The 23,531-nt window shown below is 41.3% G+C and overlaps 1 protein-coding gene across 2 annotated transcripts in view; it reads right to left on the reverse strand.

Annotated features, from left to right (window-relative positions):
- Positions 1-23,531, reverse strand: part of GRID2 (glutamate ionotropic receptor delta type subunit 2) — a 1,035,124-nt gene that overhangs the window by 134,525 nt on the left and 877,068 nt on the right. For both annotated transcript variants that reach the window (XM_065405037.1, XM_065405036.1), the window contains one exon: positions 12,924-13,119. In XM_065405037.1, coding sequence (XP_065261109.1) covers positions 12,924-13,119 — 196 coding nt within the window. The remainder of the gene's footprint in view (positions 1-12,923; positions 13,120-23,531) is intronic.

Genomic DNA, 23,531 nt, shown 5'->3' on the forward strand with positions numbered 1-23,531 from the left:
GGATTGACTATTGCCAGAGTAGTTGGACTACTAGTTTGATTCAATCTGGCAAATCCTGTCCTATTTAAATGTTTATTTGAAAAGATACATAAAACCAGAGAAATTAAGCAGCTTGAATACCACAACACTGGATAATGTTTGGAAGTATTTAGACTGTATATGGCATTATAACTACTTTGCTAATATGCAGACTTTATCATTTACACTTAGTACTGCCAGCCTTTCCCCGCTCCTCAACAAAGGTTTAGTAGCAAATACTGTAGTAGTGTCTCTTATACCAAGACTTAATTATTTACTGGCATGCTAAGAGGTATTATTAGAAATAATTACAGTTAAACTACAACTGTCATACTAAATGAATTACAGTTGGTTATACAGTATCCTTGTTCTTATTATGCTTGCTCACTTACTCAGAAAGTTCAGTCATTTGCAATGGGTCTCGCAGCATACGTGAATTAGCGAGAGTCTACAATATATAAGTTTCCACTTACATTATTATTAGCTAAGTCTATAACAGGAAGGTATATTAATTATCATTTGCATCTCTAAGAAAGAGAGTGGGGAAACAGACATTTCCTACCTCTTTTTAAATTGACTTTTTCCTAGGCTGAGTCACATAGACCCATTTACCAATTCATAACGTTGAGGGAGCTTTTGTTGATTTACGTTTTTGAACAATTAGTCTTTTAGAAATTTACATGCTCTCAGCAAGAAGCTTTTTTTATATTATGCACAAAGACCAGAAATGTCATTAGGTGAAGATTCTCAGACCTTTAGGAAGGTCTATGTTTAGGACAATGTTAATAATTCAACCTTTCCTAGAAAAAAGTTATTAGCAGGGCAACTGCACCTGAATTTCCCACTTGTGGTCCACTAAGGGCACCCACTCTAGGCAAATCCTCAGCCATTACCTCTCTTAAGCAGAGAGCCTTCCTGACTGGGGTTTTTCCAGACTGCTTAGTTCCCTGTCTACACTGTGATATTCCCAGCAATCCAGTGTCTGAGCTTTATTTACTTTCTCTCCACAGGCTATGAATAGTTGTGATTGCCAGAAGTTACAAGTTATCACAAAGCTCTTGATAAACAAGCACATTTATTCTTAAAGTGAAAATGTTACAAAGAAAACATTAAACACAATATGAAAGAACCTAAAAACATCAATAGAGGTCACACCAACTTCAGCCTTGGGCTCTGGTAAGTGTCAGTCCTTCAAAACCCACAACTGGGTTTAGCCCTTGGTTACAGGTTCATAACTGCCTCAGATTCAGAACCAGAACCACCATGAATACTTCAAGTCTTTTCTTTACACAGTTTGGGCCTTTGATCTTGGCCTCATGTAACAGGTAATCAGCAGACCGTGACCCACTCCTCAGGTCATAGCTTTACAAGACCGGATTTCTGTATAATCGGAGGTGGGGAAATTGTATTCACCTCCCCCTAGCTATTCCCCAGAAAAACTACCTAATACTTGGAGTTCCAAAAGTCCGTTCTAATTTGGCACATTGTTCAATATCGCCCTCTGAACCCCCAGGTCTCACATCTGTCACATCTTCTCCCCGAGATATTACATACAATTCCAGCCCACAATAATACATAAACCATTCATTTAATACAGTGGACCCCAAAGATACATAAACTTAATTCAATAAGATCTCCCAAGGATATGCAGGAAATTGCCATATCTGTCATAGCAGGTATGTCCATAGGCTATATATCTGATCTCCATGGCAACTCTTTATAACTCCAGGTTTCAAATAAATGAAAGCTATACTTAGGTTATGAAAAATAACTCATATGATAGTAGCATTGCTCTGTGCCATTTGTGGCCACATTTTCTAAACCTAGATGCTAAAACTAGGCTCCTAAATATAAATGTATACAGCTAAAGATGAACGCCCTAATTTTCAGAAGTGCTGAGCAACCCACAAATCCCAATGACGTCAATGGGAGCCACAGGAATTAAGTACATTTGAAAATCAGGTATTTAGCAGTTGGAAAAATCTGACCTATAAGTTGACAGGATGGATAAAAATACTTTTATAAAACTTTTGTAGGTATTACAGAATACTTCATACTTGACTGCGTGAGTGAAGAACTAAAATTTGTTAGTGTCTATCTGTCTCTGTCCTATGGTATCTATCCGCCTGCCCTTTGCATTTTTAAAGCACCCATCATTGGGATAACTTTTTATCTGTATATAATTTATTTTTATTTAAAAGAACAACAAGACATCTATGCAAAGCTTTTGGCACCCTAACACATAACTCAGACCCCAACAGAACCAAGAGGTATTAAAATAATAATTCAAAAAGAAACTGCCAGCCAAGCCAGCCAGCTAAAAAAATCTCAATTCTACCTCTTCATTGGCTGAAGTTATGCTTCCTAGACATCTCCAAAAAAACTGGGGGCCTGGAAGGTCTCCAAATTCAGCTGTTTTGGATCAAACGGGGAGGCAAGTTCTAGAGCTAAGTCTATAACATGAAGGTATATTAATTATCATTTGCATCTCTAAGAAAGAGAGTGGAAACTCAAACATTTCCTACCTCTTTTTAAATGGACTTTTTTCCTAGGCTGAGTCACGTAGACCCATATTACATTAAAACAATATTAAATCTGTGACAGAAAACAATAAAGGCGAGAAATTCACAAGCAACGGTGAAATGTGCTTCATGCTTTGTGATGCTGGTACCACAGTGTACATGGATTTATGTAACAGAACGCCACTAGCCATCACCTATAGCCCCCAACTAAAACCTCTCCAGCGCATCATCAAGGATCTACAACCTATCCTGAAGGACGATCCCTCACTCTCACAGACCTTGGGAGACAGGCCAGTCCTCGCTTACAGACAGCCCCCCAACCTGAAGCAAATACTCACCAGCAACTATACACCACACAACAAAAACACTAACCCAGGAACCAATCCCTGCAACTAACCCTGTTGCAAACTCTGTCTGCATATCTATTCAAGGGACACCATCATAGGACCTAATCACATCAGCCACACCATCAGGGGCTTGTTCACCTGCACATCTACCAATGTGATATATGCCATCATGTGCCAGCAATGTCCCTCTGCTATGTACGTTGGCCAAACCGGACAGTCTCTACACAAAAGAATAAATGGACACAAATCAGACATCAAGAATTGTAACATTCAAAAACCAGTATGAGAGCACTTCAATCTCCCTGGACACTCAATAACAGACTTAAAAGTGGCAATTCTTCAACAAAAAAACTTCAAACACAGACTCCAACGAGAAACTGCAGAACTGGAATTAATTTGCAAACTGGACACCATCAAATTAGGCCTGAATAAAGACTGGGAGTGGATGGGTCACTACAAAAAGTAATTTTCCCTCTGCTGATACTCACACCTTCTTGTCAACTGTTGGAAATGGCCGACGTCCACCTTGATTGCACTGGCCTTGTTAGCACTACAAAAGTAATTTTCCCTCTCTTGATATTCACCCCTTCTTGTCAACTGTTGAGAATAGGCCACTTCCACCTTAATTGAATTGGCCTCGTTAGCACTGACTCCCCACTTGGTAAGGCAACTCCCATCTTTTCATGTGCTGTATATATATATACTGCTTACTGTATTTTTCACTCCATGCATCTGACGAAATGGATTTTAGCCCACAAAAGCTTATGCCGAAATAAATTTGTTAGTCTCTAAGGTGACACAAGGACTCCTCTTTGTTTTTAAGAATATGAGTTACAAATATATTACAAAGCAATTCCATCTTGGTGTTATTCTGATAAACAGCTAGACTCTTTAATTTGTATTCAGAACCCCTCAATAGTTACAGATTTCTATTATACTGTTGCTTATCTATTGTTTTTATTATGGATGCATTGTAATATCTACCCATCTTGATATAATCCTAGCTATTTATATCCCACTCTGTATTGTATTCATTAAGAAATGTGGCCTGGTTTATTTGCTTAAATATCAATTCTGAAAAGAACAGCTACATACACCAATCATGTCTCCGTAGAACCGTAAATGGTAAACAACTCTCCTCTACCACTGCGATCCTACTGAGAGCCTTGCAGTTCATCTAGACCAATTTCTTATGCATACTGATAGAATAATGAAATGTGATTGCAGCCTGGTTAAAGTGCTTCCTGGAACATTTTGCTTCCTGGAACACCCCTTCCCCACAATTTCTTGGTTACTAAAAAGAAACTGATTTATTGAAGACATATTTTCAATACTAGACAATTATGCTGTTCAATTCTAATACAAAAGGACATGAATGGCTTTCTGACAATTTAACTGAAGAGAATAACATGCCAAAAAGGAAAAAAAAGAGCCTTATCTTTATTCCTTAGCCCCAGGGAAAACTGCTTACTCAAAAGAAGACTTTTAGCTTTATTTTTAGTTGATACATGTTATAAATATGCTGGTCCTGCTTTAGCAAAGGGGGCTAGATTAGATGACCTCTTGAGGACCTCTGGAGACGATAAGGATTAATAAAGTACAGCAGCAAGAGTACCTGAGCTGTAAGACACCCCAAAAGCAGTATCAGAATATGAGGCAACATATGTGCCCCTCAAAACCCAAGTAAATATGGAGCCTAATACAAGATATTCATGCATAAATCCATGTACACTGTGGTACCAGCATCACAAAGCATGAAGCACATTTCACCATTGCTTGTGAATTTCTCGACTTTATTGTTTTCTGTCACAGATTTAATATTGTTTTAATGTAATTTTTTGTGGGACTCTGCAGTACATGAGGGTGTGTGGGAGTGCAGGCACAGCATACACACTTTTTAATAGCCATTAAGGAATTCATAAGGCAAATTTATGGGTTTGAAAAAGTAGCATTCATTATTTGGGTAGCATTTCTAGAGCTGTGCTGTTATTCTATCTACATAACGAGCTTCTATTGAAATGGGCAGCTTTACCATCAAGGTTATCCTAGAGGTAATGTCAGTACAGCAACTGACACCATACAAAACTACAGAGCTATTAAATTTCTGAGCACAACATGACCCAGGGAACGTCTCTCCCCTCTCTCTGCAGCTGACATTGTCATAAACAGGAGGGACAGACCGTTTTTATTGATGAGCAAATATACAGCAGATCTCCTGTTTTGCCTCCAATATGCTATGCCCAAATGAAAACATCTTTTTGGTGCTCTTTATTCAAGTCTATAGTTTACTCACAAAATGGTTTATAACAGTGCCCTTGAGAACTGATTTTCTTCTTTCGGGCTTTATTTTTAATATGTTCATGTATAATAAATGCATTCATTGCTTACCAAAGACTTTAAGAACTGTGCCTCTGATGGCATATTATTGTAGCTCTGTGTCTCAACAGAAGCGTGTACAAATTAGATTATTAGATCTTTGGGGCAGGAACAGTATCTTCCTGTGTGTCTGTACAATGTCCAGTGAGATGGAGCCCTGATGATGATTGGGGCTTTTGGGGGCTAATGCAATAATTAATAACACTGACAATAAAATACCTTTTGAGTTTGATATCAGCATATTTACACTCACACCTATTTCCATTGCTGACCACAAATGCACTCTTTACTTTAAGCTGGGAGGCAGGTTGTGGGGGTTGTAGCCCCAAATTGCTGTAATAAATCACTTGTCAGGTGCACTGAAACAGACACTAACCTTGTTTAGTTTTTCAGAAACTTCCAAGTCCTTGCCTGAAGAAGTTTTGCTTATATAAAGGGCAGGATGGTAGGAGATCTGTTTTTAAATCCCTAGTCTGCCTGATTTGAAGCAGACACTGGAACCCAAGTCTCTAACATTTTAGGGGAGTGCCATAACCCCCAGGCTCTGGGGCATTCTGGGGTGAGTTTCTCGCTATTTCTCCTGTTAACGCTGTTCCACCCAGACAATGCTTGTAGACAACATGTTCAATAAGCTTAGAGATGACGGGGAGAAGGGAGATGGTGTGATAGCTAGAGAGTCAAGTGGGATCAAGGGTGGGGGTTAGCGTGTGTCTGTGTGCGCAAACTTCCTTTTGGTTTAGTCTCGCATCCTCCAGGATCCGACTGGAGTTTCAAGTTTGACTAAAGCCAAACACTCAAAGAAAACTCAAGCCAAACCATCAGGTTTCCCAAGGCTCCCACTTCAAGCCATACATTGCCCAAGAATCACTGAAAACTCCAGGATGGTTCAAAATTTGGCCCATGTCTACCTAACTTTCATGAAAAAGGACAATCTTTTTAGTGAGCCTTGGGTTGAATTTTATAATGCCACTTGAAACCAGCTGATGTTTGTCTGGCTTTGGGTTTTGTTTGGAAAGTTTTGCACAGCTCTATTCTATGGTCTGTCCACTGTAGTGTGCAGGTTGTTGGGTGCTGGTAGCAGATAGATCACTGTGAGATGTTCCTGAGACCCTCCGATCACCAAAGGCATCAGCATACGGTATGGGTAATGCTTGTTGGCCTGCAATTCAGAATTCTATATCACTGCACTGTTACATAATTATTTAAAAGAATTCTTCTCTCTAAGCCTTTATTATGGAAAGAAGTTACTGAGTATTACAGAAAATAGCTTTTTTCCCAGCTGGTTATTCTTTAGGCTCATGCAAAGTGAATACAATTTGTGATGTGTGATAAGGCTATTAGGAATATATTTTGCCATTAAAAACAACCCCACCCCCATAAACTGACATGCTGACAAGTTACCAGACATTAAATATGCTATTGGGAGAAGAGTGAATGGATCAGGCATTCCTCCTGTCATTACCATCAGTGTTTCATTGGTTAAACCGTCTCAGATGTTATTTTGATAGTTGCTTTGCAGAAAAAGGAAACTATATGACACAAATGAAACCAAACCACCCACAGTAATTCAAACAGAGTAGACCATGAATGCTTGCATCCCCAAGCACTTTTCAACTACAAGTCATAGATTGGACGGAGGTGGGGGATAGCAAAATATGTAAACTACATCCTCACCAGCATGGTCCAACCTGTCACACCCCTGAGGTTACTTCTGAACTTTGTCACTTGTGAGGTAGCGCTATGGCTCCTCCTCTAAGCAGTGTCACCTGATAATAGAGGGAAAGGGGAACACTGGTATCTACGTGTAGGCTCTTAATTCCAAAGCACCTCCTGGCTCCTCCCACTTTGCAGTGGTAGAAAATCAGAATATTTGGTGGATCAAAATACAGGATATTTTCAGTCACTCTAATTATCGGCAGCAGTTTCTTCTTTTTACTCCTTCCATTTACCCCACATCACCACCAACTACTGAATCGTCGTACAGACGCTGTGGCCAAAAGCGTTGACAACCTCCCACAAGTTTGTAATGCTGCCCTGCAAGCAGATGGCAAGGGTGTTCTGCTTCCTAGTGCTGTGACCAATCTCCAAAGCTGCAACACATTCGCTCTCCTGGTACCACTAGCTTAAAGTGTGGAAATGGTGAAGTCACATGCAAACCCAGCTCTCTGACATCTTAGCACACACCACCTTTTATTTTCCCTTGATTAACTTTCCCTTTCATTGTCTTCTAATTTGCCAGCTTCAACTACAGTTAATACCCCAGCTGCTCACAGCATTATTCTATGGACCCACATGTGTTACCAGAGTTTTTAATTTGATTACCACACCTGCAACCAGAAATGGAATAGGACAGTCACTAGATTTAGGAGGGTTTCTGGACACATAAGCAGAAGCAAAGCTTTTCATGACCATACTACTGTTGAAAAGACATTAGCAATAACCATAATTAAGCCCAGTTGTTGCTAGCATGGTTGTGGCACAGTTCCCTGATCACTGTGGACAGTCATATTTTTCCTGAGAATCATCTTACCTTAGACATTTTATCGACTACTCCTAGGCAGCTTATAGCATAATGTTCTAACACTTTTATAACAGTTTTTTTTCAGAAAAATAAAGAGGTCCCTGTGGTCAGAGGAACTGGGCTAGCTAACAGATGTTAGCGTGGTTCTAACTACAGTATAGATACAATCTAAAGGGAATGTTTGTTCAAAATGAGAAATCATCACAAGAAAAAGAGAAGCAAAAACTCAGGGACAAACTTTTTCTGGTATTGTGTGTATCTATATGTGGATAAGGGAGAGAATATTAATGTGCTGTGCTTCGGAGGCTGAGGCAAGCTTCTTTTATTGCACAGTTCAGAAGCATTATTTCACTTGACAGTAACTCACAAGCTTCCTACAGGCTAAATATTTTGTATACTGACTTAAATATATGGAGGTATCAAATGCATTATGATTCTGCCAATGCAACTTGGGAAAGGAATTTTCCACTTCACACTCCTGAGGAAAATGCATATGCTGTAGGCTAGGATATCATGTATGGAGGAACAAGGTGGGGAAGGGAGGGTGTTTGGCACCATTATTCTCAAGAGATCAAAGAGCAGACAAAGGCACACTGGAAGTGCTTCACTGTATTTTAAGTGGGAATAGGTTCAAGGGTAGGAAAGCCTGTGGTGCTTGTAAAGGATTAAGTAGGGTACTGTGCTTTTTAAGAAGACATAAAGAGGTATGTAATGTGATACATTTAAGCCTAAATGATTTTTTTGGGAGTCCTCAATGAATGTTTAAGCAAGCATGCCTTTGGTCCTGGTAAATCTGCTCACAACAAATAACTGCCATGAAAATGGAGATTCTTTTGACTGAATGAGATGCATATTTCATAACCTATGCAAAAAAGGAAAAATCAATTTGGAATACACAGAGTATTTAGGAATAATAAAGAAAAAAATAGAGATAAAAGGAAATATTCTCCAGAATAATCCAAAGTAAATGTAGAAATACAGATACCTTCCTTTCCTTCTAATATGACAAAGTAGCTAGAAAAACAAAACTGGTTGTTTCCATGCCTTCAGTTCAGGCCTTCAATGGTTTTATTTTCTGAAGTAGAGGGAAACAATAAATGATGGGAGACAAGAAAATATTTAATGTGCCTATGCTTCTCAGGCAGTCACATATTCTGAGGTATCAAACTCTATTAATCTATTCAAGATCAATCTACCCAGCTATCCTTTAACCACACCTGAGCCAGTCAGGTGCTGTGGATGTAGAAGGAATGAATGCATGCACAATGATATATATATATATTAACCTGATTTATGGGGGAAAACGGAACCAGGATATGCCAAAAAACAGAAATTTCAAAAAGAATCGTGTTTACATCTTAGGCTCCTTCCCTGCCTCTATTTCAGCTGACCAAGGCCATACCAAAGTTGCATCTTTCCTGATCCAAGTAGAGCTAAAGAAATATTGTCATAGGGCTTAAACTGTGTTCTCACACACACAGATTATTATTAGTAGTAGTAGTCATGTTTACTATGGTAGTGCCTAAGGGCCCACCAAGCATGGGTCCTTATTGTGTACAAACACAGATTAATAGAAGAGTTTACAATCTAAATAGACAAGACAGACACAGGGTGGAGGAAGGGGTAGAACATAGCAGCAGAGTGAACAAGTGATGGCAGCAAACAGCATGTTAGTTCCATTATTTTTTTTCGGAGGATGGGGGGAGAAATGGAAAGACAAAGGAAAGGAAGATAAGTGACAGGGACAGGACAAGGGAGAAGATGGTAAAATGCAGAGGTGTGGAGTGAAGTCAGGTGAAGAGACTGTGAGGGAGGGGGAGAGGGCTGGAACAAATAGCCCGTCAGCACAGGGCACAGAAAGTCCAGTCAAAACAGTACAACGTTATCTCAGGATATGTCTACACTGCATCTAAACACCCACGGCTGGCCCGTGTCAGCAGACTTGGGCTCATGGGGCTCAGGCTAAAGGCCTGTTTAATTGTGGTATAGATGTTAGAGCTCAGACTGGAGCCCAAGGTCTGGGACTCTAAAAGGAGGAAGGGTTCCAGAGTCCAGGCTCCAGCGTGAGCCCGAACATCTATACCACAGTTGAACAGCCCTGTAGCCCAAGCCCTGCAAGGCCAGCTACAGGTGTTTAATTCCAGTGTAGACACACCCTCAATGTCCAGTGGTCCCTGCTTTGGATGTTTCTGCTTCTACCAGCTGGAGTCTGACTCGCTCCTCTCTGCAATTTCCCCCCCTTCTCTGGGCCACAGGATATGGGGAGGTACAGGTGCAATTTGCACTGAAATCACTGATGTACAACCCATGCAATCCCACTGAAGTCAAAGGACTGCATGAGATGTCAGTCAGCACTGAATTTGTCTCCACTGTATCATGTTTTTCAAAATAAAAGTTGCTTTCTCAGTATAAATGAAATAAATGAACAATAATTAACAGAGTGAAAAACAGAGAAAAATTAAAAGGATTTTAAACTGTATGAAAAATCTTTTGAGAGTGTCCTTTTAAATAGCCTCTGTAGTCCTGCTGTCCAACTAGTTTCACTTTGCAATGGCTGCCTGCACATCTAATTTACCTTTGAGAGGATGCAGCAGGGGAGTATAGTTAAAGCAAAGGATGTTTGACATATTCATTTGCAACACACTCACATCCTTAAGTCACAGTATCTGAGTCTTTTCATGGACACTAGGTGGCCTAGTGGAAACTCAATTTTTAGTAGTTGTTCAAAAACATTTGCTTGGCAAGCTGTTTGTGTTGGCTTATGTATTTCTTTTCTTGTCGAGTCATGATTTAGCACCAATCAATGGCGTGATTAAAATGAAGCACAAAATGAGACCCAAAATTAGTTTGGTTTGTTTGAGGTTATAATCTTATTGTGTTAATAGCTCTGAGGTGGCCAGTGTTCTTCAAGGTCGGGAATGAGTTTATGAAAATAATGTAAATGGGCCAAATGGACCCATGAAGTCCTCTGAAATACCTGCACGCTTTCATTTTAGAGTTATTTTACAGAGATTAAAATCTGCCTTATCAGTTACATTTTTTTGGTCTTAATTTTCTTCTGTACACAGGGTTGGTACATAACACCATATTTATCATCCAAGTGAGGATGAAAGATTCAAACAGATCTTAAAGATAGAGCTTCCAATTCCTTATAGAGAGATATTTCTTCCTGGCCAGGCTAAATTCAGTCTTCAAAGAGCCTTCTATTTATTTGTCACCTGTCAGAGCAGCAAGGGTCTCTCTCTCTCTCTCTCTCTCTGTGGCATTTCTTCCTGTGAGGTGTATGGGGTGGGGAGAGCGAGCGAGCGAGCATGTGCATGCATATGCAGGAATGGATGGAAGTGTACATTCATTGGGAATGATCTTGCAGCTATTTGGAAAGAGAGAGAGAGAGAGAGAGAGGTTGGCTGATCGCTGCTTTGCTAAAGCTTAGCTCTTTGATACCATCACTTGCAATTGCTTATTCCTGGAAAGCAAAGCTATGGGAAATTAAACAACTCAGACAATGCTGTTTCTGTCAATTTAAAAACAGCAAATACCATGTCTTCAGGAATTAGAAATCAAAGACTGTAATCTGTAATTACCTGCCAATGTAATACACTGGTTGTTTTCCTCAGCTAAAGGGCTTTAGTCAACACCCACTTATGTTTGATGTGCTCTGGTTTTTTATTGTCCTGAAACTCATGGTATAACTTTGGCAGGCAAGTCACAGTGATGGATTTTTTTTTTAAAAGGAGCTTCCCAGCTTTATAAGCACCTTGCAAACTGGACCAAAATATATTTTCTCAAAAATGCCTTTTCCCTTGGCCAATCAATCTTCAGCTGTCCCTTTCTCTGGCACTTTAGAAATGTATACATCAAACGTATTTCAGTTTATGACACATTCTAGAAGGATATCATAAGTGCATTTCCCCTGGCCCTTCCCATCTTCCCCTCTTTCATGACATTTAGTGTCTGGTAAATCTTTGAATTGGGAAATATGATCCAAGCTATAATGGCGGTGGGTGAAGTCACTTGTTTATCAAACTCCTAAACAGTTGTTATCTTGTAGCTCTTTTATTATCAAGAGATCACCAGTAGAAAATGGCTTCATCATTGCTTTTTAAAAAGACCCTTTCCTTTATGTGCTCTCATCAACTGTCACAACACCATGGATGTATGGGATATCCTAGGAAGTGAATTTCAGTAGAAACAAAAGGCAACAGCTCTGAAATGGCTTGATTGGATTTTGATAGATCTAAAAAAGATTGAATAACTAAACCTTCAATGAGGAAACACGCAACAGTTCAGTTTTCTATTATAATTAATTCTCCCTATCTTCAAATTTAAATGAACCCTATAAAATAAGGCCCAGCTAAAATAACAAAATATGCTGTTTTCTCAGGGCCCTATTTTATAGAATAAATTTTCAATTTGGAGATGTTATCATAGGGATGAATTTTGTTCTGTTCTCATTCACACAGATGCAATTCCCATTTAAGTCACTGATGAAAAATATTCACAATCTCATTCTGTGCTATTTAATGAATAGGTGATCTTAAATACAAAATCTCTCCTGTTTACTTGACTTTTCTAAGAATTCACTTGACAAAAAAAGTTTTTACATAATTTTGTTTTCCCATAGCAAATCAAGTTTAAGAGATTGCTGTGAAGTTTTTTAAACAAGGTCATGCTTTTCTGCCTGCTTTCCGCATAACACATAGGATTCATAACCATAACTGAAAGATTAAGTTTTCAGAGTCAGAAGTCTAAAAACAAATCTCTATTTTGCATTCAAACCTACAGTAAGCACTTTGTACAGTACACTGCGATGTCTTCTGTTATTAAAGTCCCGTGATCCTACCCTCATTTTGGATTCTGACAAATGTATTCTTCTTTCAGATCTCTAAATCCTCAATCGTTTTCAGAGCAAATATTTTTTGGACTTGCATTTTAAAATGTAATGGAAAACTGCCCATAGGGAACTGAGCGGAGAGCGCCCAATCCTTTGCGCTGGAGCAATGAGCTATAAATTGATTAGGTAAGATCATTGTCCTATGTGCAAATGCAGCTCCAAATGTTAAAAAACAATTTAAAAAAATCCAGCACTGCAACAGAGCATCTCTGATTGTCAAGGAAAAGGTAAACCATGCCTCATACCTTCTGAATGCCTGCTGGTGACTCCAGCACATTATTCTCTGAGCCGTTACTTCTGTTAATCATCCGCCACATTTGAGAATACATGCTGTCCCTCTCAAAAGGATTCATCCCCTTCACTCGAACATGCTCATAGACTGCAGAGTCCAAGACAGTGCCATAAGGAATATCCGTCTGCCTGGAGAGATCCTGGAGAGACCTTAATTGGTGGTGAAGAAAAGAGACAGAGGAGACATGATTCCACATTTCCAAGATGAACGAGAGCTGCAGGCAAGCAAAGGACAGCACATAGGAAGACAGCTGCCAAGTCACTTTTTTGTTTATTTTCTTAAAAGACAATATAAGACTAGGAGAAACAGAATTGCTTTTATGCTTTAAGACAGAAAGCAAAATGTGAGGCCAAAGGGAAGGGGGGAAATGAGATTGAAGGAAAAAAGAGAACATTGCAAGGTACAAGAGCGTGCTCTCAAGTGATGGCAGCTTTCTTTTGGGGGGCAAAAGGGAGTGTATTTAGCCACTCCAACAAATGTAAAATGAATCAGATAAAAGCCTGGTAATAGCCTGAAGTAATGTCCCTCTATTTTACACATTGCTGAGGACTTGCAGACTGAAATCAGAAAGGTCAGAAAAAGAGCTCAATGAATATAGCCCTAAGCACCAGACCCAGGCATTACTTGGAGCTGGCATGTTAAACACCAGAAAGCAGCTGTCTCTGTTGGTATGTACTGCATCAAGATATACACTCAGCATAGACAGTGGTGCAAGTAAGCCGGTACCATCAGGTACACCATACCATTATGGGGGGAGGGATAGCTCAGTGGTTTGAGCATTGGCCTGCTAAACCCAGGGTTATGAGTTCAATCCTTGAGGGGGCCACTTAGGGATCTGGGGCAAAAATCAGTACTTGGTCCTGCTAGTGAAGGCAGGGGGCTGGACTCAATGACCTTTCGGGGTCCCTTCCAGATCTATGAGATAGGTATATCTCCATATATTATTATTAAGAAATTTATTGCTGGTACGCCGTACCGGAAAGACACATTTTCAAGAATGAATTGTAGAGGCCTGCACGGATACAAATTTATACCTGCGGATGTGGATATCCACAGAGAAATCGGTTTCTGCTGAACTGCAGGGCTCTCCCGGGAACCACAGCGATGAAAGGAGCAGAACGTGGGGCTGCTGCTCCCAAGAGCCAGCACCCTGTGCTGGCAGCTCCTCCAACGCGGCTGTACCGCCCCTAGCCCTGTCCTCCGGCGGGGCTGTACAGCTGCGTGGAAGGGCTGGGGATGGTACAGTTGCATTGGAGGAGCTGCCAGCGCAGGGCGCTGGCTCCTGAGAGCAGCGGCCCCATGTTCTGCTTCTTTTGCTGTTGTGGTTTCCGGGAGAGCCCTGTGGTTCAGCGGATACAGATTTATCTCCATGGATATCCGCATCTGTGGGTATACATTTTGATCTGTGCAGGGCTCTAGTCACAGAACATTTTTTGTGAGTGGGGGACGGGAGGATCGGTACTGTACCGGTAAGAATTAAAATCTAATTGCACCACTGAGCAGAGAGAGTAGGTTAAGACTAGATTGGGAATGCTCCCCAGCACCATTTTCAGAAGCTGGAGACTTTTGTTCTATTTTTATAAGCTGCCACTTCCTTGAGTTCACAATAAATTTGCTCAGTTTGATAAGTTCTTTAGCCTCATCCACTCTGTGTGTGTGTTTGTGTGGGTATATACACACACAAAAGCTGATCATATGTAAACTAATTTAGGGGTTTCTAAAAGTATCCAGAATATGTCTTTATCTGCCCTGGCCTTAAAATAATTTTGTTATTCCAATCCCTCCCAGGCTCCAGACATGACCTCTTTGCCCCTATTTACTCATTCTATTGTACCACTTAACCATACCTTGATTTCTTTAACGACATTCATTAGAGTTTCGGAGGGACTGCTGTAATATATCTAACACCCAGGACCCATTAAGGCTTTTGCTGGCACAAATTACCTTTATGTAACTGCACAAATCTAATGGATGACATTTAAGGACAAATAAAAGATCTGTCTGTGTGCAGTCTTAAACTAGACCAGAGATTCTTCAACTGGGGGTGGGCTGCCCTGGAGGAGGGGCATACAATATATTCTGAGGGGGGCGTGAGCAGATTTAGTGAAAAAAAACAACATACTGTGCACATTTTACCCACAGCAACGAATAACTAGCAAAGCTCATTCCTCCAGACATATCCAGTCCTCAGATGGCACTGTGCATTTTGATGGATTTCATAGCATTGTACAAAGTCATTGCCATGTGTACATTAATCCGTTTTCAAGGATGCTGTGAGCACATTTAGTTGTAAGCATCTACCACACTTGCAGTTTTGCTTTTGCTCTTATTAAAACGGACCATTGGCTCGGTTTGAATCAATGCCTTACTGTTTTTAATATTTAGTGAGTGCTGCATGTTGATTTTTTTTATCAGTATATGTACTTGTATGGTGGTGGTGAAGCCTTAACTACTACGACACAAAGAAGGGGGCACCATCAAATACGTTTGAGAACCACTGAACTAGACAATGGCAAACTGCAAAGATCCACCTGGTGGCAGATGACAGAACAAGGAGCAATGGTCTCAAGTTGCAGTGGGGGAGGTCTAGGTTGGATATTAGGAAACACTATTTCACTAGGAGGCTGGTGAAGCACTGGAATGGGTTACCAAGGGAGGTGGTGGAATCTCCATCCTTAGAGATTTTTAAAGCCCGGCTTGACAAAGCCCTGGCTGGGATGATTTAGTTGGAGTTGGTTCTGCGTTGAACAGGGGGTTGGACTAGATGACCTCCTGAGGTCTCTTCCAACCCTAATCTTCTATGATTCAACAGCTCCAAGCGGCACATTTGAGATACGTAAAAGAGAAGGGTATTCAAAAGGGTCCTAAAGACAAAAATCAAGGAAATAAAATCCTTACAAGTGGCAGGGATGCTACTTAAGAAAACAATAATAATCTCATAAGGCATGTGTAGTGCTGAACAAAAACAGAACCAGGAAAGCAAGAAGTAAATCAATGGGTATGTCCACACTGTGATAAAAAAAACCTGCAGCGCTGAGTCTCAGAGCCTGGGTCAGCTGACTTGGGCTCGAGAGGCTTGGGCTATGTATGGGCTATAAAATTGCTGCGTAGACATTCAGGCTCAGGCTGGAACCTGGGCTTTGAGACCCGTGGGTCTCCAGCCCAAGCCTGAACATCTATGCTGCAATTTATAGCCCCGTAGCCCGAGCTCTGTGAGCCCGAATCAGCTGACCTGGGACGACCATGTAATGGGGAGAGACTTACCTTCAACTCACCTTTTTATGATAAGAGAGATGCAGTATTCTCATAGATTAAGGTGTCAGAAGAACTAGTGGTGGAACTAATTCATAATTTAAAAAATAAGTCAACAGGTCCAGATAGTATGAACCCAAGAGTCCTGAAAGAGCTCAAATATGAAGTGGCTGTTAGCAAAAATATGCAATCTCTCATTAAAAACAGCCAGCTTATCAGAGGACCGGAGGGTAGCAAATATATCTATGTTTTTAAAAAGGCACTAGAGATGATCTAAATGATTACAGAACAGCAAACTTTACATCTAGCCTGGTAAATTAGTTGAAACAACAATTAAAATAGAATTTAAAAGATCTTGAAGATAATGATATCCAGAATGATTTCTTCAAAGGAAAATCATAGTTTGGTAATCTATTAGAATTAGTTGAATCTATCAAGAATGTAGTGAATTTCAAAAGGCTTTTGAGAAGGGCCAAGGTCCATGAAGGGACTTAGGCACCTAAATCCCAGATTTAGGCACCGCTGTTATCCACAAAACCTCTCACTAGATGCCTAAATTTTGCTGTAGAAGTCCCCATAACACTTAAATTTGTCATCTCTGGGCACATGCACAGTACCTCACTCTAGGCATCAGGATGCCTCTCTCACATCTAAGCCCCAGTGTGATCCTCAAACCAGGGGTACCATAGGCATTCCCCTGCCTATCTTGCCAGCAAGACCCAATGTGGTAGGCCTGCTCAGAGCATGCCTAGTAGAACAGGGCCCATTCAAAATCCAGCCAGAGGTGAAGGAGGTTCCGCCCTCTCTTTTGACTTGTAGTCCAGTGGTTAAAGCACTCACATAGGATGTGGGACACCCAGCTTCAATTTTGCCCTCTGCCTGATGGGGAAAAACGATTTGAACAGGGGGTCATCTCACCTCTCAGAAGAGTGCCCTCACTGAACTCCGGGATATTCTGATGTTTCTCAGACTCTCCTGTTGAAGCTGTTCCACTTTAACTATTTTAATAGTCACAGGACCAAAAAAAAAAAAAAGAGAGAGAGCGAGAGAGAGAGCCTGCTGGTTAAGGCACTCACCTGAGAGGTGGGAGACATGGGGTCCAGTCCCCTTGCTCTAATAGTTATTTAATTATTTGTTCAAAGTGGAACAGCTTCGACAAGACCGAGGGAGACTGACATCAGAATATCCCATTGCTCAGTGATCAGGGCAATCTCCTGAGAGTAAAAGTTCAAATCCGTTCTTCTCATCAGACACCGGGTGGGAACTGAACCAAGGTTTCCCCATATCTTGGGTGATCACTCTAATCACTGAGCTCAAAGTTATAAGGGAGGAGTCACCACTTCCTCCTGCATTTCATGCAAGAATGGCTTAGGCACCTAAGCCTCCTGTCTCCAAGAGAAGTGAAGTCCAGAGAGGACCGTGAAGAACTTCAGAGGGATCTAACCAAGGTAGGTGAATGGGCAACACAATGGTAAATGAAGTTCGGTGTTCATAACTGAAAAGTAATGATATTAGAGTGAAAATGTTAAACTATTCATACACCCTAAAGGGTTCTAAATTAATGGTATCATCTCAGGAAAGAAAACTGGGCATCTCTGTGGATAGCTCAAAGAAGAGCTCAATTCAATATGCAGCTCTGATCAAAAAAGAAAACAAGAAAACAAGATATTAGGGAGTTAGGAATGATAAATAATAGGAGAATATTATAATTGTAATTGCTTTCTATAAGTCAATAGTACAGCTTCATCTGATAATCACCCCATCTCAAAAAGGATATTGCAGAATCAGTGAGGGTTCAGAGAACAAGCTAGAGAAGGAAATGCTTTGGAGCACAGAAAAACTCTCATATGAAGAAAAATTGGAAAGGTTGGGATTTTTTATGTTAGAAAGGAAATTAATAAAGAGAGGACATCATAGAAGTATATAAAATATGGAATGGTCTAGAGACAGTAGATCGGGGACTTCCATTCTTCCTGTCTCATAACAAATGAAGAAGCCATTCAATTAAATTAAAAGGTGGAAAATTCAAAACCCGTAACAGGAAATACTTTTCCACACAATAAATCATTAGAATAGTGGAATGTGGAACTCTTTGTTACAGGATGCTGTTGAGGCAAACAAACAAACAAACAAAAAAACCTTAAGTTTCAACTAGGGAGTGGATATTTAATGTTTACATACATTTTGGAAGAGCTATTAAATCTCATGCTTCACGCTTTTAAAACAATCTCGTTATGTAAGGATTAGGAGACCACCTAAAATGGGGGACCGATTATCCTACATCTGCCTAATGCAAGTTTTCTTGCACCTTCCTCTGAAGCACTGATGCTGGCCATTGTCAGAGACAGCATATTGTGCTAGATGGACCATGGGTCTGATCCAGTTATCAGGTCTTGTTTTCAACAACAATCCCATGGTGCTTTCCCTAAGAAGACGGTCTTTTAGACTGTTGTCCTAGATGAGAATTTTCCCTGCCAACTACTGTCATCCAGTGGTAGACACACTTCAATGATATTTAATGTATATATCTGTCAAAAGCTTTGGCATAATTGATGAAAGGCACTGTATAACATTAGAGATACTATATTCTCCAATTCTGGATTGCTGCTGCTGCTTCTGCTGTTAATAAGTTTCTGTATCTCCTAGCAGCATTTAGAAATGTAACAAACGCTGTCACGGGTCATAATTCATAATGTCCCGTAATTGTTCAATTACTTGCCATACACATTACTGGAATAGGGTAGTGAGAAGTACTTACTGAGTCCCCAGTTTCTAATGACAACACCTAGCAAAATTGTAATCAGTAGCTTACAGGACTCTGTGTAGCCATATAATTTCCAATATAACAACCAACACAGCAATTTCCCGACATGTATTGCTAACTGCTAGCATAAAAGATATGTGGAATTGCTGCCATGGAACAGTACATTTAGAAATAGCAAGAAAAAACCACCAGTTTCCCTGTATGTCTTATAACTATAAAAGCAATTTTGTTATGTATAAAAACATAAACCAAAGCGCTATATGAATAATCGAGAGTGGAAACAGCATTAAGAGTGAGCTACGAAGTTCTGGTTTCACTCCATTTTTACAGGCTGGCAACAGTAGCATAAGGTAGGGCCAGAAGTGGAGAAGTATGATGATAAGGAGTGTGTTGATCTCCTTATTAAGGGACAAAAAGCTTGTATTTAACAACTGAATTATTTAATTTGAACATTACATAACTCTAATACAATAGCAGTCAGAACCTGAGCTTGACTGCACCCTACGGCTCCATCCAGTCTAGTGCCCTGCCTTTCAAAATGGAGTACGACCTTTGTTCTCTGCAGCCCCATCCCACAGCCCTACACAACAGCGATAGCTACTCCATTCAGCGAGGTGGAGGGAGTGTTTGAGTTCAAGTTCTGCATGTTTGTTAAATTCTGTTACGAACAGCAAATCCTAAACTGTGTTTCACCTGCCCCTATTTTGATGGTTAAGTAGAAGTATAATCTGCTTTAGGGATAAAGTTTTACATTTGCATCTGCACAGATTTGTGGTGTGACATTCACAATCCAGCAGCTGAGATGCAACAGAATAAAACAAAAAACAAACCCTTAGCAGAAAAGTGAAATTCTTACAGTTTAGAAGCTTCCTCAGCTCTATAGATGGATCAATCTTCATATGAACCATTCTTCTCGGAGGTTTTTTTTGGTATCTACTTTATTTCTATTAATATTTGTAGATTATAATTTTGCTTTTTTAATGCATCTTTATTTCTGGACTGAACAATTGATTCTCCCACTCATACACATGAGATTTACATGAGTGACTCCTATTAGAGTTAATGGACACGTGTAAGTCCCACCAGCTCACCGCACGTGCACACACAGGAGCATAAGTCTCAAAATAAAGACAACTTGGTGTCAAATGTACCTGTGCTTACGGAGGAATCCTTAGTCCAGATTCTGATATCCTTACTCACGCTGAGTAATACCCTTTCTCACACGGAGTAACACCTTATCCCATGAAATGTTTTACTGATTTCAGCAGAAATCTCTGTGGAGCAAAACGCTTACTCAGCAAGAGTAAGGGTATCAGAATGGCTTTGGATATTCTAATTTTGAAACAATTAAAAAGTAACTGATGGCATTAAAGACATACTGATAAGTGAGAAGTTAAGCTGGTGGTATAAGCAATTTTAAGTGAATTTTAATATAGAGAATGTCTGTTTGCTATAAATAGAATAAAAGTCCCAAATTGTTTCAGTGCATTACAATGAACAAGCTACAATTCTAGTTATGGTTATAATTATGCTTACTGTGCAGATTTTTTGTGGAATAATATTTAAGTTATATGTGGGGTGCATGGCATGAAATTTTCCATCAATGCTTTATTAGGACTAAATTAGATTATTAATGGCATAGTATTAATTCTATCATACGCCCATTGTGAGGATGAATAATGTCTGTACAGCACTTTGAATATGTTAAGAGCTAAATATTATCTTTACAAAGCTGAACCATTAAAAATTATATTTACTGTTCAACATGTATAAAGTTTACTTTCTGTGCCTTATTCAGACAAGGCAAACCAACTCAATTGCTTAGTTTCATGGTGGACTCTAGTCATTATCACTTTCTGGTTTAGCACAATTTCCAGCAAAACAGAGACATATTTAATTACAATCAAAGATTTTGCCTGCACTTTGGATTTAGAGAAAAATTACTTCTCTTTGGCCTGGTCTACACTAGGCGTTTATGTCGAATTTAGCGCCGTTACATCGAATTAACCCTGCACCCGTCCACACCACGAGGCTATTTAGTTTGACATAGAGGTCTCTTAAATTCGACTTCTGTACTCCTCCCCAACGAGGGGAGTAGCGCTAAATTCGACATGGCCATATCGAATTAGGCTTGGTGTGGATGGAAATCGACGGTAATAGCTCCGGGAGCTATCCCACAGTGCACCACTCTGTTGACGCTCTGGACAGCAGTCCGAGCTCGGATGCTCTGACCAGCCACACAGGAAAAGCCCCAGGAAAATTTGAATTCCTATTCCTGTCTGGGCAGTTTGAATCTCATTTCCTGTTTGGACATCGTGGCGAGCTCAGCAGCATTGGCAACGATGCAGAGCTCTCCAGCAGAGATGGCCGTGCAATCCCAGAATAGAAAGAGGGCCCCAGCATGGACTGATCGGGAAGTCTTGGATCTGATCGCTGTGTGGGGCGATGAGTCCGTGCTTTCCGAGCTGCGCTCCAAAAGACGGAATGCAAAGATCTATGAGAAGATCTCTAAAGCCATGGCAGAGAGAGGATACAGCCGGGATGCAACGCAGTGCCGCGTGAAAATCAAGGAGCTGAGACAAGGCTACCAGAAGACCAAAGAGGCAAACGGACGATCCGGATCCCAGCCCCACACATCCCGTTTCTACGAGGCACTGCATTCCATCCTAGGTGCAGCTGCCACCACTACCCCACCACTGACCGTGGACTCTGAGGATGGGATATTGTCCACGGCCGGTTCCTCGGACATGTTAGCGGACGGGGAAGATGGGGAAGGAGATGAGGAGGACGAGGCAGTCGACAGCGCTTACCAAGCTGATTTCCCCGACAGCCAGGAGCTCTTCATCACCCTTACAGAGATCCCCTACCAACCGTCCCCAGCATTTAACCCGGACACAGATTCAGGGGAAGGATCAAGCAGTAAGTGTTTTAAACATCTAAACATTTATTTTTAACAGAACTGGAATATTAACAATAACAACAATGTGTTTTTCATGATTTGTTTGCCCTAGGCGCTTAACTATTCAGTCCCAACTATTTAAAAAAAATCTAACAATGTCCGGTTTTGCATGATTCTGCTGCCCAAGCCGCTCCACTCTTTAGTCCCTGCCAGTGCAGCTATATTAAAATGCGGTCTATATGTCCGGGGATAGAGCTGAAATCCTCCAGGGACATCTCGAGGAAGCTCTCCTGGAGGTAATTGGAAAGCCTGTTCATCAGGTTCCTGGGGAGAGCGGCCTTATTGGGTCCTCCGAAGTAGGAGACGTTTCCGCGCCAGGAGATCCTCAAGTACTCCGGGATCATAGCCTTGCACAGCATGGCGGCATATGGCCCTGGTCTTTGCAGGCTTTCCCGAAGCATTCGTTCCTTATCGCTGTCTGAGATCCTCATGATTGTGATGTCACTCATGATGACCTGCTTTGAATTAGGTAGGGGACTGTTAGTATTGGGACTGCTTGCCCGTTCCTTTACAGATGTGTAACCGCCGGTTTACAGCCACGCGGTGGAGGGGCAGCATACAGGGATCTTTCCCTGGGACAGCCGCGAGGGGGTGGGACAGTGGCAGAGTTCATGCTTGGCCGATTGCTGGCAGCAGAGACTGGCATTGCTTTCAATGTGAAAGGAGGCCAGTGCTACTAAGCAGCCACAAGTCTACGGCTTACCATGTCTGCCTGCTACAGAAATTCTGGTGTCCTGCCCCGCTTCCCAGATCGGCAGTGCAAGACCCCAGGCACTGAAGGCGAGGTCCGAAAATTCGACCTTGTCCTGAGTGCGCATGTGATAGGTGCAGTGCATGGTCTTGTTCACAGAGAAAGACTATGTTCTTTGTTCACAACTACATTTATCTTTCGGAGGAATTCACTACCTTTTTCTCATTCCCACAGCCACATCTGCGACTGTCTCCCAACCCAGCCTGGCATCACACTCCCAGAGGCTAGCGCAGATTAGGCGGAGGAAGAAGAAGACGCGAGAGGACATGTTCTCAGAACTAATGGGCTGCTCCCGAGCCCAGGCAGCACAGCAGAACCAGTGGAGGGAGAATTTGTCCCAAATGCACCGGACACACATGGAACGTGAGGAGAGGTGGCGGCAGGAAGACCAGCAGGCAACTCAAACGCTGCTTGGACTTATGAGGGAGCAAACGGACATGCTCCGGCGCCTTGTTGATGTTCTGCAGGAATGGAGGCAGGAGGACAGAGCCCCGCTGCAGTCTATCAGTAACCGACCTGCCTCGCCACCAAGTCCCATACCCCCCTCGCCAAAGAAGTCCAAAGAAGGAGGGGCGGCAGAGTCCGTGAAAACTCTCACTCCACCCCTGCAGACTGCTCAAGCACCACAAGGCTGTCATTCCCCAAAATTTGAAAAGTCCTTTCCTTCCCGCCTCACCCAAGCCCCCGTCCAAGTTTCACCCCCCAGTTTCATGTGTGGTTGTTAATAAAAAATACGTTTCTGTTCATTACTGTTTCCATCATGTTCTTTTGGAGGAGAGTCTGTCTGAAGGGGGGGAAGGGGCTTGGTAATTGGACAGGACAGTCACCTTTAGCA

Source organism: Emys orbicularis, chromosome 5, assembly GCF_028017835.1.
Source record: "Emys orbicularis isolate rEmyOrb1 chromosome 5, rEmyOrb1.hap1, whole genome shotgun sequence".
Taxonomy (NCBI): Eukaryota; Metazoa; Chordata; order Testudines; family Emydidae; genus Emys; species Emys orbicularis.